Source organism: Pholis gunnellus (genome assembly GCF_910591455.1).
Source record: "Pholis gunnellus genome assembly, chromosome: 19".
In the NCBI taxonomy this organism is placed as follows: Eukaryota; Metazoa; Chordata; class Actinopteri; order Perciformes; family Pholidae; genus Pholis; species Pholis gunnellus.
In genome coordinates, this window is record NC_136546.1 from 9000896 (window position 1) to 9018892 (window position 17997).

The window sequence follows — 17997 nt, forward strand, 5'->3', positions numbered from 1 at the left end:
TAAGCCACTCATTTGATTGTAATGTGTTATTCCTATTGTCCACAGTCAAGTTAATAGGTCTTTCCCTGCATTTACAAGTTTAAACCTCCTCTATCTTCACCGACACTCCACAGATGGTGGGTCTAGCGACTCGTAGTTCAGTTGGGCGGCAAAAATGCCAAAGGATAATGTTCTGCTTTTCCTAGGCTAGTAATAAGGTAAGCTAGACATGGGAATAATCCTATTATACACTATCTAAAACTCAAGGAATAATATAGATTGTAAAAATGAGGAGTTGTCTGCTTTGAGATGAAACATGGTGAGTAGGCGGCCCTTATCCATGAGACAGAAACGGCATGTTTTGTTCCAGTAAATGCTTCATGTTTCTTTCCCTCTCTCTCACCTCCTCCTCCAGCCAGCAATGCTGCTCTCCTCCCACACACACACACACACACACACACACACACACACACACACACACACTAGTGCCAGTACTCCCCTTATTCACATGTTGGCGTGTGTATCGGCTGGTATCTGCAATCTCTTGCTATTCCTATTTATTGATTATTTCTTTAAGCATGTTACACTATGTCAGTAGTGATTTTATAGTTATATGATTATACTTGTGCTATACATCTTTTTTTATCAACTAAATGTTAATACTTAAAGTGATTTCCTGTGTTATTTGTAGCCTATAATATCACTCTCTAACATATTTTAGGATGCCTATAGCCTGGAATCAACATCAGCCAGTGTGTGAGATATTCATTCAGGATGCTTGAACACATTATGCAGCAGAATAAAGACGCCATCTGAATTTCAACAGTGGATAAAATATACCAGAGGTATTGGATTTAAGGGTCCCCCACTCCCAAGAAAAATGGAAGGATTTAGACTTAAAATTATGCAATTTTACATCATCTTGGACCATTATTATAAAGCCACTATGGATAAGGCTCCAAAAGCGTAAAGAAAAAAGTTACTCCAGTAAAATAATCATTCTAGATATTGCAGCCTCAGGATGAACAAGTAATGTTTCTTGCAGTATTTGCCAGAATCAAACTCAAAAGAGCAGGTTCAGAAAACTTGTAAATAATTATATTTGCTCACAATTAAATTACATTACCCTCGTTCTCTGTCCCCCTCTTTGAATACAGTTGTATCCATTTCATCGGTTGTGTATGTTGATGGAAAGGAGGTCCAACCTCCGCATTCAGTGTGTTACAATGGACCGCTACGTCCACACAAAGCCCATTAGATGTTGTCTGAATGGTAACAGACTCTCTCTGAGCAGAGCCGTCCCTGACTGTCACATGTGTGCCCTGGTTTTCCAGGTTTCCTTCTGCTTCTATTAAATGCTGCATGGCCATGACAAAGTATAATTGGTTGCATTACAGGCTTAGATGTGTTTGCAACCAGCGAGACTGGACTTTTGAGGACTTACATCATTACGGCTGGTTGCCCCAGCGCTGCCTCTGTCAGCTGTGTTTTGATGGGATGGATGGATGGATGGAAAGAAAAGAGCGAGAATAATTGACTCGATGGACTGACTACACACTTACATTCTGTAGCTATCTCTGTCTCTTTCCCACTTTCAGTCGCAGCATCTCATCTCCTCCCACATGCTCTCACACTGAGTGAGGAATCAATCCTTCTCACTTCCATTAACTCTCCCTCTCCGTCTCTGTCGCTCTCTCTGCCTCTTCATTCTGTCCGTCCTCTACCAATCGAATGCGCTCGCCGTGGGCACACGGCAATCATAGCACGTCCTCATTAGGGCTATTCTAGTGGCCGGCCTTATCCTGCTTCATCCCTTCTTTACCCTTATAATTGAGCAAAAAAACCTCTGCCGACCAGTCAGCAGGAGCCCAAAAGAACTGCAATTTAGTCCTTACTGCCACAGGGTCTATTATCAGTGTGTAGGTTTGGACAATGGCCTCTGTCTGAGTAACCATAGGTCGATTTCAGTGAATGGGTTTGTCTTGTAGAGTGCTTGTTTTTTTTGGGGGGGGGCTCTACAGATGATCTTGTGCAAGGCTCTCCCCAGAATGTTTTCAGATTGTTCCGGAGAAAAGACCCATGTTGTGGTGTTTTAAAGATGCAAGACATAATTATTTCAGTAAGCAATGAGTGCTGAGCACAGAAGAAGGAGAAGGAGACGCTGAAGCAGAAAACCTTTTGGTTGGTTTTGTTTTGTGCTGTTGGCAGAGCTTGTGTTAATACGATATAACTGGTTTGTGTGGCAGTAAAAACCTGCCGAGCATGTAAACCCAGTCCTAACGTTTTTCACCTCTACTATTCCACTACTGTATGTTTATTTATGTAGTTGCCACATACGGATGTCTCTAAGTGCTTCAAAATAGAAGGCAAGTTTGTGACGTCCAGGATTTATTTGAGTCTGGGGGATTTATTTAATAAACCTCTTAAAAAATCTTAAATTATTAAAGTGTAATAAATGCTGTGACTTTTTTATTTATGCGATATGAGCAGGTAGCTGTCTACAGTAACCAAACCAAACGGTTAGTATGGAAATACAGCAGTAAGAAGGGAACATCCCAAAACCTTGAACAAATAATCCGTATGGAGGCTCCGTACTTCAACCTGTTGCATTAGTATAATCTGTGAATAGTGGCAGCTGCAGGTTGTCTTAATGAAGCAGAGCATGTGTTGTGAAACAGCAGAGTAGTGTCAACACACCCTAACACTCTTTTTTTTTTTTATTCAGCTATTGTAGAACCAGTTTGTAGGTGGTTTCATTTTGTTCCTTGAATTTCACTCCAGACTTCAGTCATGAGTGTGACTGGCTCACCCATTCCCTGTCTGACCGGTCACTTCCTCACGGGAAGCAGGAAGTGGCTGAGATGCGTTTCCTATTGGAATGTGAAGCCGCTTCCTCGGCTGAAGCGAAGGCTGTGTCGGACACTACAGCCACGTGTATAAACAGCCACTTTAATAGGAGTTTAACTTTAGCTGCTGATACAAATTGCATCCAGTTGCTGTCATACCTTGTAGCTCAAGACGAGTAGGCTTGTAGTAGTAGTGTTGTTGTTTTAAGATTATCCACTTATAATATATATTTAAATTTTGTTTCATAATTATTCTCATTATTATGTATCCAAGCTCTTCCTCATTGCCAGTGTTTTGGTTCATTTTGCAAAAAAAAAAAAAAAAAGGAGTGAAATTAGTTTAGTGAAATCTTAAGTAAGCCGTAAAAATGAAACGCCAAAGTATGGTTTACATCTTGTGCCTTAATCCTTTCAAGTGTAAATTGGAATTTGTTTGAGAAGATTACTTTTAGATTGAATCTGCTTAATGTGCTTGTAATCTAAGACCGAGAGCTCAGGTGGCGATCTGTGCTAATCCTCTGACTTCATTCATACTTCCCTTCCTTACATGTCATGTCTCCACTGCCGTCCGTGCTTCTTTCTGTCTATCCTCCTCTGTCTTCTTGCGTAGCAGCCACACATGCACAAGTATTGAAGAGGGAGCTGCTTTCAGTTCTCAGTCCCACTCACTCACTCTCCTTACTGCAGTGCTGTTCCAGCCCACGCACAGCAGCGCCATTTTGGAAATCCGCAGCTCTTTTCTGATGGCTGTAATCTGTGGCTGAAGAAGTCACCTGTGCTATGAGGCAACGGATAACGAGACATCCTCATTCACTCCAGGGATTTCTTAAATGAAAATGTACCAGATAAAAGTGAGCTTTGCATTACAGAATTAAAACAAAGCTAGTGAGATGTACTTGCTGCTGTAATTATCAGATGCCTGTTACCGGGATTATATTAACTCCAGGACTATAGTTTAGTTTGCTCTCTCACTTTCTCTCTGTTGTGTTTGCTTCTCTGTTGTCTCTCTTCTCATAGTGTCCCTTTCTTAAAACTCCCCTCTCGTTAATTCATTTAATTTCTCTCATATCTCTTCTCCATCCCCCCCCCCCTTTTCTTTAATACAGCACATCAGCCCCGAGCCACCACGTTAATTGCACCGCAGTTCTTTTTGTCTATTATTCACCACTCTGCTATTTCGGTCACCATCACTGCTGTGCCTGCATTTGCTACGTTGCCAGCATTTTGCTAGGGTCGGCAATGGCTGTTGGAATGAGGAGGAGGGGGGGGGGGGGGGGGTGGGGGGGCGTGTACTGGAGCCCAATTCAACAACAAATGGCTGTTTAGCGTCATCTGATTGGCACAGATTAGAGGGCTCTTGTTGCTGGTGCGGAGGTGGCTCTTGCAGAGGACCGAGCGGCTTCGTTGCTGCTGCCTGAGCACAGCTGACGGAGCCGTTCGCCTACTGTGTGTTCCTGTTGTAATGACATTTTATTCTATTCGATGTGATTGATTGGACGAAGACAGATTCAATTGTTGGAACAGTTTAGCATTGATGCACAAAACTTCCTAATCGTAATTCAGAGAATTCCCCAAAGCTATTTGTATGCCAGCTCAGCTGCCATCTTACCACTTGCCTCTGACTGGCTGGCTTCTTTTATGCACCTCGTGTAAGAACATGATGTTACAGTAATTCTGTTCCTCAGTTTAATTAGCTAGTACACTGTGCACGCTGCCAAAACACACATCTTTATTAAACTGTAATGTTTTCAATATAATACCAATACCAGTAGAGTATCATGTTTGTGCAACACACACACACACACACACACACACACACACACACACACACACACACACACACACACACACACACACACACACACACACACACACACACACACACACACACACACACACACACACACACACACATAGTGTCTGAAGAGGCTGAACAGTATCCTTCCAACGTGATGCCTGCAGCTTGGTTAGTTTTAGTTGCTTATTTTTAGGCACAGAAGAGCTAGGGTACATGAATTGGAACCTCTCCGATAGGACCCTTGTTCAGTATGTGTGTGTGTGTGTTCACACCGCTGTTTACTTATTTATTGTCTTATGGAGACACCCAAGAGTGAACAGTGTGACAGCATGCGTTTTGCAGTAAATGTCAGCAAGTGCCGAGGTGTTTCAGGGAAAGAAAAAGCATGCTTTTCAGGCTGGAAAATGCAGAGATTCAAATAGCTTTTTCTTAGACTACCTCATTAGCATTTTTCTACTACTCTCGTGTCCCTCTTGGGTTGGTCTTGTTATCATTAGTGATCTGTTCTGCAGCCAGTTGATGAAAGCAGCAGCGAGATTAAAGACGGGAAGTATGTAGCATGAGCAATGATGGGCAGCATGGCTTAACAGGCTGAAAACCAGAGCGCCACATACAGATACAAATACATCCAAGCAAACGGCTGTTTGACACGTAATTCAGGGAAGTCCAACGTATAAACAACAGCGCAACCTCCGTTTCGCACCATATCATTTTTTGTTTGAAAAGAAAATCAAGCATGTCCTTTAGAAAATCAGGACCTTGCATCATTCCTCCAGTTTGGGCTAAATCCGACCAATGGTGTAAACCTCCTATTGCAGTCGAGGCAAATGTTTTTTGGCAATTTTTTTAACTTTCGTTGTGCGTCATCGCTCCATTTAGTAGCCACCTGTCTGTCTCATAGGCGGATGGTGAGCCTGAACTAATTGTGTTTTTTATTAAACGGGGTTTCCTCCGCAGAATGACAGGGAACAGAGAAATGTGTTCATGGCACAATACCCGACAACAAGACAAACTGAACCTGCACCTAATCCATGTTCTGTAAAATCAGGGCTTCAGAGGCCAAAACTATTTTTAATCATTGCGATCAAAGAGGACCTTACAGCCACCAGTGGGACATGTTTTTTTTTTCTACATCGGACCAGCGAAATACTTTATGCTCAGATCAACCACGGCCGCACAACTACGGAGCGGTCTGTGTTGGCAGTATTATTGGTAAGATCAATGGAGGCTCCCTGAGGACATGCCCATGTCAATATGTTAATTTAAAAGCGACATCTCAAAGATGCACAGCTCAAAGCTCTGTGATAGTGATAGTTTGCACTGTGAGGTAACATAGTCCCAATTATCATTTTATAAATAACTAAATGAATCACTCTACCTATCTACCAACCAACCAGCCAGCCCCCCCACCCTCCCCAAAACCCTCTCTGCTTACCATAAATAATAAATCAACCCGTCACGAGGACAATTGGCTGAATGGACCTGATTCCTCAGAGCTCACGCGACCCAGTTTCCTCTCGTGTGAGTGCTTTAAAGCAAACGTGATGGTGAAGAGCACAGTAGCTGTGTCGCTCACATGGGTTGTGTTTGGGTAACGATCAGCAGTTCATTAAAAATGTCGTCCAATAGTGATCGAAGTGCCGTTGGCAAAATAACAGAAGCACATGTCAGTGTGATACAAACAACCCAAACTCTCAACAAATGGTATCTCCCCCCCAAAAGGTATCCCTGTTATTCAAACTGCTGTATATATTTCTTTCATTTCATTTTGCATGTATTTCACACGTGCACATCATATTTGTTTTAACTTGATAAAGGAATGCAGATGTATAATGACTGGAGAAAAAAATAGCCCATTGCATCATGGGAGGTACAGAGGAGAGGAAACTTGAGTGACACCCGGCAGGAGGAAGGCGAGGAAGAGTGTGTGAGGGTGAAGCGCATATCGTTGTCCTGCTGTGTAAATGGTTTGTGGCTTTGATTAAACGGCATTCTTGAGCAGAATAAGCAGTCATAAACGAGACGTTGTGGTTAACTACTTCTTGCTATATATATATATATATATATATATATATATATATATATATATATATATATTAATTATATATATATATATTCTCAATGTACTGGTGTGATAACTGGTATGCTTTGCCCGTGGCAACGGTACAAATATGGACACACTTGTGTAGGAAGGCCATAGCTATTTGTGTCATTGTTGCACACTGGACCTGAAACAGAGTGGCACTTAGCCTTAGTCACTCTCTCCTCTACACCCATGTAATGCCCCCCCCCCCCCCTCCCCCTCCATGTCCTATCGTCACTCCTACCTCCTCTTCTCCCCATAGAAAGGGGCATCATCATCGCTGTCGTCCAGAGGGACAGCGTGTTAGCAAGTTCACCGACATGTGACACCTAAAAGCATTGAAAATGTTCTCGAGCTAACAAGCTAGCAAGAAAAAAAATATGTATTCTAAACATGTGACACTGAAAGATTTAGCTTTTCATATTTTAAATCCCTTTTTTAGGGTATATGTTTTTGTCTTTTATAGGACTTTAGTCTGCCCTCACAATACAGGGGGTGGACAAAATACTGAGAACACGTCTCCCTATAAAACAATGCAATTCAACAGCACCACAAACTGCAGCCTCCAAAACAACAATGCAGTTGAATCAAAACAAATAGCATTATAATAAGTTAGGATGTATTGCAGCGCTGCTGCATAAGTCTGAACCTAATAAACGTACGTGAGTGTTATGAGCGGCAAAGAGATTTACCCGGGAAGTAATATATTTTGTGTTTACGGGCACAGCAGAACAGACTTCAATGTGATTTTAAAAATACAATAAGAAGGAAATATAAGAATCTTCCAGCTATGCTTCATTTGTTATCATTTGCAGTGACTTCCCTGAACATGCATAGTTTATACTGTATGTAGCCAATCGAGTGCAAATCTGGTCTATAACCTGATTTAACTGTCATCAGTTGATGGATATTGCTGCCTCTCCGCATCACTTATGATTCTAAATGGAATATACTTCATTTAGTCAAGATTAAACAGTTAGAGGCTGATCCTAGAAACATTCAACTTTTTTCTTCTTCTTTTCATCTTTCCAGGGGCTTTGTGTTTACAAGAGATCCAGACATCCACAGGCAAAGAAGAGCAGTTTTTATTTGTTGTTGTTGTTCTCAAGGCAAGGTAAGAATATTTCATATTTTCCTAAAGCATGTGCTCGCTTCGACGAAATGCAAGAAAGAGGATCCCAATGAACCACGAGTCACAATGAAACTGATATAGGAGTCAATGGAGTCCTGGAGAAATGAGATGTTTGTGACTCAGTGCTGTAGTTTGAGGTATTTTAAAATAAAAATATTTTGCTCCGTATTAAGGGACATTGTTCACCTCTTGTTAAAGCGACATTTAAATAGTTTCATATTTTTATTTAAAACCTTTAAGCTACCTGGAACCACAGCAAAATTCATATAGTCCACTATTAAGTGACAGCTTTATATTTAAACTATTGGTAGAAGCTCTCGCTCTCTCTCGTCACTCGTTCACATTTCCATGCTCATCTCCTCACTGTGAGAGCCGGGGATAGGGGGAGCGTACGACGCCTTCGCAATTTCACACTCGAGAGAAAAAGACAACAATCGGCAGACTTCAGAGCTCCCGAAAGCCCTTTTACATCTCACTGAACCAGAGAGGAGACCCCCACCCCACCGCCGAGCTCTGCGGAGGAAAAGGGGGAAAAAAAAATAAGCAAAGCACGTTTATCTTTCCACACAATTACAATTTCACTTTGAAATGCTCTGAGCTGAAACACATTGGACTGCCTTGTCAACTTTCAAAGAGAATAATGTTTGATTTATTTTTTCCCTTCTTATCTTCCCTGTGTGTCTTGGCCTGTCATTTCCTCGTCCACTGAGATGCAAAGCTCTCAAATGGCTGTGTAGCATTTAACAACATCAGGCCACTGCGAGGTTTGAAATACCTGCAGCTCGTTTAAATGTTCGTCGTTGGGGTAGAGCAGTCATTGCTTATATATTTGTAGATTGCAATTCCCAGAGAACATGTTAAACTATCATTACTGCTTTCCGCAAATATAGTTAATACTCAATAACGTTTGAATAGGACAAAAGAGTCGCAGTTTAAACCAATTGGAAAACTGAGACACTGATCCCACTGATCCTGGGAAAGATGACTTGTGTGAGAAAATAATAATTGTGATGCAACATTCCTCATCATCCGTGTCCTTTTCTTTGAGTGTATTTGTGTGTGAGACCGAGAAAGAGACGCACTGAGTGCCTGAGTCATGACCTGGAATTTGTCCATGTGTTTTTTTTTGTCTGCACCTACTCGTGAAACTATATTTTGCGCTAACGGTCACAAATATGCCCAGCGGCATCTTGGAAGCAGGTGTTTGAGAGGGCTTGCTGTCAAAGTTTGAGTCAGTGTCTCACTCTTTCTGTTTATTTTGTAATTGCCATTTTCCCCACACACGGCTCCTATCGCACCCTCAGCCATCTATGAAAGGGGATCTCTTTTTGAATTTACACTTGAGAGGTTCCTTCCATTATTCTTTTTTTTTTGTCCAAAAGCTTTTGGTTCCTCCCGTCTGTCTCCTTAGAGAGCTTAGGCTCGGCCTCAAACTCTTTTTGTTTTGTTGTCTGGTTTTTACAAAAAGACACGACATGTCTTGACTTGACTTGACTCACCAGTCGGTTAGGTAAGGATGTCTGCCTGGAAACAGGTGTATGATTGTCAAAGATGAGGTCATGTAAAAAAGAAACTAGAGCATAACTGACACCAGCTTACAGATTTTAGTTTCCCGTTTTCTTTTGTCTCCTGCCTCCACACTTCTGTCATTTAATAACCGCTCTGTGATTGCAAGGTGGTGATCTTCGCTAAACACAGGCCTATTCTTCAACCACAATACCGGCTGATTAATGAACACCGAACATGAATTCACTCTGCAATTGTTCTAAATTACAGTATTTCTGAGAATGGAGAAGAAATGGAGGTTTCAGTATTTGCACCTGAGCTATACTCTCAAACACACACCTACACACACACACACACACACACACACACACACACAGACACACACACACACACACACAAACACTCTCTCACTCACAGTATCTTCTGCTTAACTTTTTTGTACCGTCTCTTCAAGACTCTTTCTGTGTCTCTTTTATTTGCCTCTTTCAGCCGTCCGTCAGCTCGCGTGCTCCGTAATTTCCAGGTGTTTATGACTAACTGTGCGAAGGAGCAGATTCATCGTCACAGGGTCCAGACTGGCACGCAAACAATCTTACACTGGAGGAGCCAAAGACATTTCAAATAAGTGCAATAGGATTTACATATCTTTGATCTCACCATAGTATCAAGAATGGCACCCTCATGGCATTGTACTCATCAGTGAATTTATTCATCAATGTTATCGTTTATTGCTCATTTTTTGGCAACACTTTATTTCCCCATAGTTTCTTAAAAATATATGCAGCTGTAAATTCACAGGAAAGACTGAGTGGTTTGTTTTTAATTGTAGGGGAAATAAAGTGGTTATTCAGTTGCTACACTTGAAAGGGTTTATTCCAGTTGTTAACTTTGCTATGTCTGGAGCAGTTATTTCAAGGAAATAAAAGACTGCTTATTAATGCAACACAACCAACAAAAAAATCTCAAAATACTGCTCTTTCAGTGCTTCACAGAAGTACCAGTGGCTAACACAAAATGAAGTTAAAATATTTCGATTTCGAAGGACAAGAACAAATCTACTCAAGTCTCTTGAAACTAGAAGTTATTGGCCACTGTAATAATTCCTCCTCTTCATACTGCCATTAAAGTGATCCCTTTATAGTGCAACTATATATATATCTATAATGTATATAAGTGTATATCTCTAATATCAAATGCCTGGTAGGATACTAAAACAACGCTTCCATAATTTGCTAATGCTGTGTTTATGGTTCCACCATTGTCTGTAAGATGCAAGTTAGTTCCTCTGTTAACAGTTTTCAGTTGACTGGGCCAGAAGACGGCCCTGGCAGCACTTTGCTCCATTGAGCAGCGACGCTCCGTATTTACCTCACGAATCGACCTCATCTCGACACCTCTAAAGGTTACCGAGTATCTGTCGGTGTAATTGGTCCTCTGTGACGGCAGAAAGGCGCGCTAAGCCACATTCATTGGTTTCAATTCCCAGTCTCCTTACCCTAACGTACAGTATCTCCCCAGCTCTCATTAAGGAGTGCTACCCAGTCCTCAGGAGAGAGAGAGAGAGAGAGAGAGGCACTCTGGGTAGATATTTGGGTTACACTTTTTGAGTGCGATTTCATTGACTTAGTGGAGGGCAATGCAGTGTTGCCACTTTGTGACTGATACTTTTGTAGAGTACTTTTCTTGTGTCTGTATCGTTTTGTGGGAATAAAATGGAATTTTGCCCTTTTTTTGCACAAGATGCCACTTGTAATCAGCTGCAAAGTCGTCGGTCTGTAATGTTATGCGCATTGTACTTTGGTGAGGCATCTGATTGGGCCACTTGTGCACAAGAGAAACTGAGAAAAGAGACTCTGGCTCTCCACTTTTAAGCTGAAGTAGTTAATTACTGCAGGTTTTTGCTGCTGCCTTCATGTACACTAAATAGAGTCGTAACAGGAATTGTCAAATTCTGTAGTGAGAGGGACCAAATTACATGGATGTCAGAGAACAAATTCTCTTTCACAATATGTGATGAAAAAAAACTCCACAACATACGACTTTCTGCTCTGTGTTTATGCCACTTGTAACACACTATACCCGATTATTACTGCCTAATCCTATGTAGGAGTTTATGGGAGGAAACGTGGATAATTAGTGAACACTTTGCAATACTCTATCTGTCATTTGGTATCGAGGGGATTTGAGTGTGGTGAAACACTGCTCTACCTTGGGTTTCTACTGACTTAAAGTTTGACGAGCTTAAATGATGTTGCTGGCATCGAGGAAATCCCCTCTGAGGAGGTTCATCTATATTCATGCGCTCTCAGTTGCTCATTTCACGACCTCTTTTGTGAGTGAATTGAAAGAGTTTAATTTTTATCCACGCCAAGATGATTGTATGTCTGTTCTAGTAAACCAGTTGAGACAACCCGCATGGCTCTTTGTTATCTTAAAGATGAACTTACAGTACTTATACAGTATTTCTTAGAATATAGTCTTCAATGGGAAAACTTCAAAAGCCTCTTATAGCACATCAAAAGCTTTCCCAGTTTCCCAGTCACTCACACAAATGCTCACCAACACCTTTGAGTTTCTGCCTATTGGACTTCAAAGCCAATCCAAAGCCCAGACTAGGCTGTCATGCTGCTCCAACTGGCCCGTCTGAACAACTCACAAACGGCGTTAGTGGAGGACACACTGTAGTGTCACGACTACTGTCCACAAAGCTGCACAATGCTACAACAAAGCGCCTCCGATCTCTATTAAAGGGCCAGTTCACAAAATACATTTTCTCAGACAACTTGCGTCATTGATCCGTGCAGATAGTTTTATGAGATTTCTGTGAGTATGGGAGTGATTTGTCTGTTAGTGCTGCTTAAAGCATTAATAATTACTCAACAGCGGGTGTTAAGTTTTGTGAAACGGCGAGGTCTGTGGGAAGGGAAGGAATCAATCGCTCTGTCTTAATTTTTCTCTTTCTCACACACACACACACACACACACACACTGTACTGTAGGACTCCTTATCTCCATGGTGATACAAAGTGTGAAGGAGAGCGCTAGTGCACCATAATGGACAAACCAGTAGACAAACACGAGCAGGCTGAAGTCTTTGCTCACCTCTCGCATTAATGGCTGTGGAGGGCAATAGCTGTCGCGTCGTTTTTTTGTTGAGATGTTGATTTTGTACATATGGATCCAATTTCAATGAATCCACCAAGCCCTTCAGGGGAATCTCCAAGCTGTCTGGGCTGTTCAAGGTCTTCAAAGTCATGGATCCTTGATGTTATGAAGAAAAATCCAAGCAAGAAAGACACGACTCCCATGCAGAAGGCAAAACAAATTAAATCCTGAAGCCTCTGTAATTTAGTTTTCCAGTATATCATAAAAAATCAGTCAGGATTAAATTCTGTGGCCTCTTTTTAAAAGAGTGCTTCGACAACAGCATCGCACTTTTCTGAATTTGTGAGACATGTAATAGACGTGTTAAATAAAGGTCTCAATCAATGTCGCAAAGGCACATGATACCTCAACATTTACTCTCTGATATGGGTCAAATACCAAAAATGCTTCTACAATTCCTTGCTGCAGCTCGATCTTCGACCCTCGCTGCTTGGTGAATTATAAACACCAAATACTCCCGAATGAACAAGCAAGAGGAAAAAAGGTGAACAAAAAGGACTTTCCACCCCTAAAACTACCAACAGCTTTTTGGAGTATACATTTTACAGTTGCTACACCAGATCGGTGGTAAACCCGAAGACCAACAAACCACTCGACAGCACGGCACAAAACAGCACCGCCCTCAGACCGGGAGGGAAAACAACACACTCAAAATGCACATCATGACATGTGAAATGGACAGAAAGGAGAAGCAGCCCGGCAAGAGTGACCCCACTTCTTCATAACACGCAGCGCTTTCTACAGTTACTGCGGTGTCTTACTGATTTCAGCAGCTTTTCCCTCTTCAACTTCTCACAGAGCTTCTCCTGAATTTATTATCACTTTGTCGCTTGACGTCTCTCGTGCTGCAGTACCACTCTCTGCCTGACCTGTTACTGAAGTGCCTGTTTTATAAAAAGAAAACTAAATATTTGAAATTATATTTAGGCATTTAGTATCATGACAACACTAATTATGAGCACGCGGGCCTTTATTGTTCTAAATTTCCCGAGCACACAGTAGTTTCCCATTGCTTACTTTGTAATGGTGGCTCTTGGAGTATCTGACATTAAGGTAAGATTTGATGCTGTAGAACATGTGATGTTCCCTAACTGGATTTCTCTCTCTGTACTGTTTTTCTCAGTTGCTCAGTTGGTCCCATTCAGACTGGATCTAGTCCTCTTGCAGCATGGTTGCGATGCAGACTGCTTTTTAGAGGCCAGCTGTAAAAGTTCACCGTCAACACATTTCTTTTCACCAAGCTCCAGCTCCGGAAAGGTATAGCGTCTCTACTGTTTGATTAAAAATAATACAAACTTAAGGTCTTGAACTTGAATGGTTGGGGCCAATGTTTCATGCTCTTTGCAAGATAAAATATATCCTCTTAGCACTCAGTATTTGATTTGTAAAAGTTTTAAGCCAGCCAACTTTGCAACATCTCATAAGCCGTAGGGTGTGAAATTCTACACACTTACTGTAAATGCTACCATTCCTTTTATTGGAGACCATTGATTTGAATCTCTTGTTGACTATTGATATTCAACAATAAGCCCTATTCATGTTTTCTTTTTCTTTGCTCTTTCCGCAGCACCAAATGTATCCGTGAGACTCTCTCGTTACTTCACTCAGTGGGCATTATGTTGACCCTAATCTAAATCCATCAGCAACTCATCCCTACCTTTCCCTCCCATCTCCCCTCTCCACACCCTTTCCCATCTCCACCATGACCAGTCTGAAGCGTTCTCAGACAGAGCGCTCGGTCGGGGGCTCAGTGCCGGCTTCTGACGAGTTCTATACCCGCCGCCTGCGACTGCCCAATGGAGGGGCACCGCCGCCACGCAGCGAGAGCGCCCACATCTCCTCTTCAACCACCACCGGCACCAACCCTGGCGTCCCCAAGATGGGGGTTCGGGCTCGTGTGGCTGATTGGCCCCCGAGGAAGGATGGAGGAGGAGGAGGAGGAGCAGGAGGAGGAGCAGGAGGAGGAGGAGGGGGTGTTTGGCATATTACTGTGGAAACGGACTCGCCCAGCTCCACCAACACCACCAGCTCTTCAGGATCAGGAAGTGGTGATAGAGAAAGACTTGTTGGAGGAGGACCATGTGGAGGAGGAGGAGGAAGTGGCGGTAGTGGTGGCAGTGGAGGAGGAGCGGTGTCAGCCGTCACAGCCCACAGCAATCTGTCAGCCAAGCTGGGCCACCTGATAAGCCCGCAGGACTCATCCATGCTGCGCAACATCCACAACACACTAAAGAACAAGATGCACAGCAAGGGGAAGGACAACCGCTTTCTGTCACCAGATGGCTATCTGGGCTCACCTCGCAAAGGCATGAGGCGCATCCGCCAGCGCAGTAACAGTGATATAACGATCAGTGAGCTGGATGTGGACGGCAATGAGGGCTGGTCCTTCTCCGGGTGGACGCCCATGCACCGCGAGTATGGCAGCACTTCATCCATAGATAAACATGGCGTTTCAGGAGAGAGCTTCTTTGACATGCTAAAAGGATACCAGTCCTCTGAGGCCCCTGATCAGCGAAGCCCAGCTCCAGAGAAGCTAACAGAGCTACTTACCGTGGCCCCAACAAAACAGGCTGCACTGGACCTGCCAGACGGATCTTTAGGTCCAGCCAGAGGAAGTCCTGCCAGTCGGCTGAAGGAACGAGAGAAGCACTTGAAGAGGAGGTCAAAGTCTGAGACTGGCGGTGATTCGATATTCCGTAAGCTGCGCAGTGTGAAGGTGGAGGGCGACACATCGAGAGCCGGCTCGGACGCTGAAGACGGGGGGAAAGGGGATGACAGTGGCCCACCTCCCAAACCCTGGGCGTGTCAAAAAGGCTTTGCCCATTTTGACATCCAGTCTCTGCTCTTTGACCTCAATGAGGTGATCCATAGCCGGCAATCTGGGTCTAAACGCAAGAACACCACTACCGGCGCCTCGGCGGCTGCTGCCGCCTCTGCTTCGGCCACGTCCTCCCTCGCCTCCAATCAGAGTGGAGTGTATGGGTCGCCCTGTGGCTCACAAGAGGAACTGAGCAAGGAGGGGATGGGAGGAGGACATGGTACCAACCCCGCCCTGGACCCTGGTGATGACAAGAGCAACGACCTGGTGCTCAGCTGCCCTTGTTTCAGGAATGAGATTGGTGGAGAGGGTGAGAGGAACATCTCTTCTGCTAAACAGGTATGTTTAGTGCAAGAATAAAATGATTAGATAAAAAAAAAAATATATATGGTTATTTGTCTTAATTAAAAACTTCCAGGCTCTTTAGTTTTGATGTTAAGTCTGCAGTCTGTAATATTGATTCCTGAACTTTCTGGCCATTTTCAACACCAAGATGGAAGAAAACTTAAAATTGGATTACTGCATTTTCAAGATGCAGTGAAGAATAAATGAATAACGTGGTTTTCCTTGTCCATCTCCCAGCCGGGCAGCATAGGTAGTGGTGGGAGCTCGAGCAATTCTTCAGGCAGTACAGAGGAAGGACCTTTGGATGCCACCCTCACTACTCATTTTACCAACGCTGGTGTGGCAGTGCTGGAGGTCTCCAAGGACGGGCCGAGCCAACATGCTGACCGGTCCAAACGTTACATCGTGGAACATGTTGACCTCGGCACCTATTACTACCGAAAGTACTTCTACCTCAGAGGTGAGCAAAATAGGATAGTTTTAATTTGGGCTTTTCTAGACTCATAGTTCTTGATTGTTGATGACTGTTTATGTTTTTGTCTAGTGTGTAGGTTTTCTTTCTTAAATGCTGTTGACTGTATGTTATGATCATTTAAAAGACTATATCACCATTATTTTCTACTAACAGCCAAGCTTTAACTGTTTTGTAGACAATAGGCTAAATTATTATTATTCATGCATGTGCTGCATCCTGTATTTGGCAAGCAGTGGAGGAGGCAGTTATTTTTGAGTCAGGTTTTACCTCCTTCCTGCATTAGACCAGTAGAGTAACACAGCTCTCCTTTAATTTCCCAAGTTGTCTTCCCTTCTGTAATTTCTTCCTCTCGTTCACATTATTCCTTATCTGTCCATCCCTGCCTCAAATCTCATTCCTCCTCACTTCTAGAACACTGGAACTATCTGGGGGTAGATGAGAACCTGGGCCCAGTAGCAGTGAGTCTGAGGCGGGAGAAATTGGATGAACACAAGGAGCATGGCCAGCAGTACAACTACAGGGTCATCTTCAGAACGAGTGAGGTACATTGAAATGGACACATGAATATGGAGTCACCTGTTCTTCTTCTTTCCTTCAATAGTGGCTATTTTCACAGAGACAAAGAGTGTAATTCAAACATCAATGTATTTACATTTAATATAGTTTTGGCCTCAAAAGAATGATGAAGAATTACATTATCAAAACTTGTTTAGTTGACGTTCCCACAATGTTAATTGCTAGGGGAGAATTATGTTGTGCCCTTTGGTTATTAATTTGTTTTCCGGTCCAGAAAAGCGCAAGGGACCCATAGATCATTATTAAACCACAACGATTCATTTGGGCTCTAATTATTTTGGGTATGTATTTTGTTGCCACAGAAGGATCTCTGTCCCTTTCTGCCCTTTCAATCATCAGTCTGGTTGAACCATTGATCAGCGTTTTGTTCTCCACGTACAAAACATACAAAATAGCACATATTTGTAAAGAGGACCTGAGGATTATCTACAACTGAGTAGTCCTTTCAGACATCTTACCGTACCGAATGAGGCAATACACACATATATTGTTTCTCACTATCTTGATTTGTTGATTGTTGTGTAATGTGACGCTCCATTCACCAGCATATACTGTATTTGTAGCAGTTCTCTCTCTGCAGCCGTGAATGTTCATAAATGTGTCAGTATGTAGCACACTCTGTACCGAGTGATGTTGCTGAGATGCTGTTATGAGTTCAAATTGTGTAGGAGTAATATATCATAGCCTTGCTTATTGGAAAAACACAATTGGAGGGAGACGTTATAAAAGCTTCAGCTATAGTTCAAGACCTTAGATGCCTCCATGTCCATTCCTTAACACCGCCGCATATTATTATATGCGTTTGATTACATTTTTGTTTGTTCACGATGCTCCATATACAGTTCGCAGCGATCGGAAGTCTTGTGTGAATCCCTCGAGGCTTTGCTGCCATCCCCTCCTATAGACACTCGAGCCAGAGATGCATGTCCTCATTCTCTGAGCTGAACGCCCACCTACCATCTTTGTCAGCCTTCATCTGTGAAGGACTGAGCTGTGCCATTTCACAGCTAAATGAGACTAAAATAGCGGCAACGGTATTCTAGCAGAGAAGGGGAAAGCGTTGCTCTTGTATCGAGGAGCACCATGAGCAATAGGCCTTCCAATCACTTGGTTATGACGCACAACCTACTGTGCTGCGTTTTCCGACATTTTTTTTCAGAAATGCTATTTTCAGAAAAGGGTGCTGGGCAGGCATAGCTATATACAGTATGTGTGCTTTTTGTAGGAGTGAGTGGGATGCGCTGATGTTAAAGAGATATGTCCAGTGTCCACTA

The 17997-nt window shown here is 42.9% G+C and overlaps 1 protein-coding gene across 2 annotated transcripts in view; it reads left to right on the plus strand.

The window, feature by feature from the left end:
• The first annotated feature begins 13630 nt into the window (after nucleotides 1–13630).
• Nucleotides 13631–17997, plus strand: part of sipa1l1 (signal-induced proliferation-associated 1 like 1) — a 32184-nt gene continuing 27817 nt past the window's right edge. For both annotated transcript variants that reach the window (XR_013767519.1, XM_079180425.1), the window contains exons 1-4: nucleotides 13631–13766; nucleotides 14077–15666; nucleotides 15910–16132; nucleotides 16559–16689. Coding sequence is in view for 1 of the 2 variants with exons in the window: in XM_079180425.1 (XP_079036551.1) it covers nucleotides 14212–15666; nucleotides 15910–16132; nucleotides 16559–16689 (1809 nt within the window). In the remaining variant the exon portion in view is untranslated. The remainder of the gene's footprint in view (nucleotides 13767–14076; nucleotides 15667–15909; nucleotides 16133–16558; nucleotides 16690–17997) is intronic.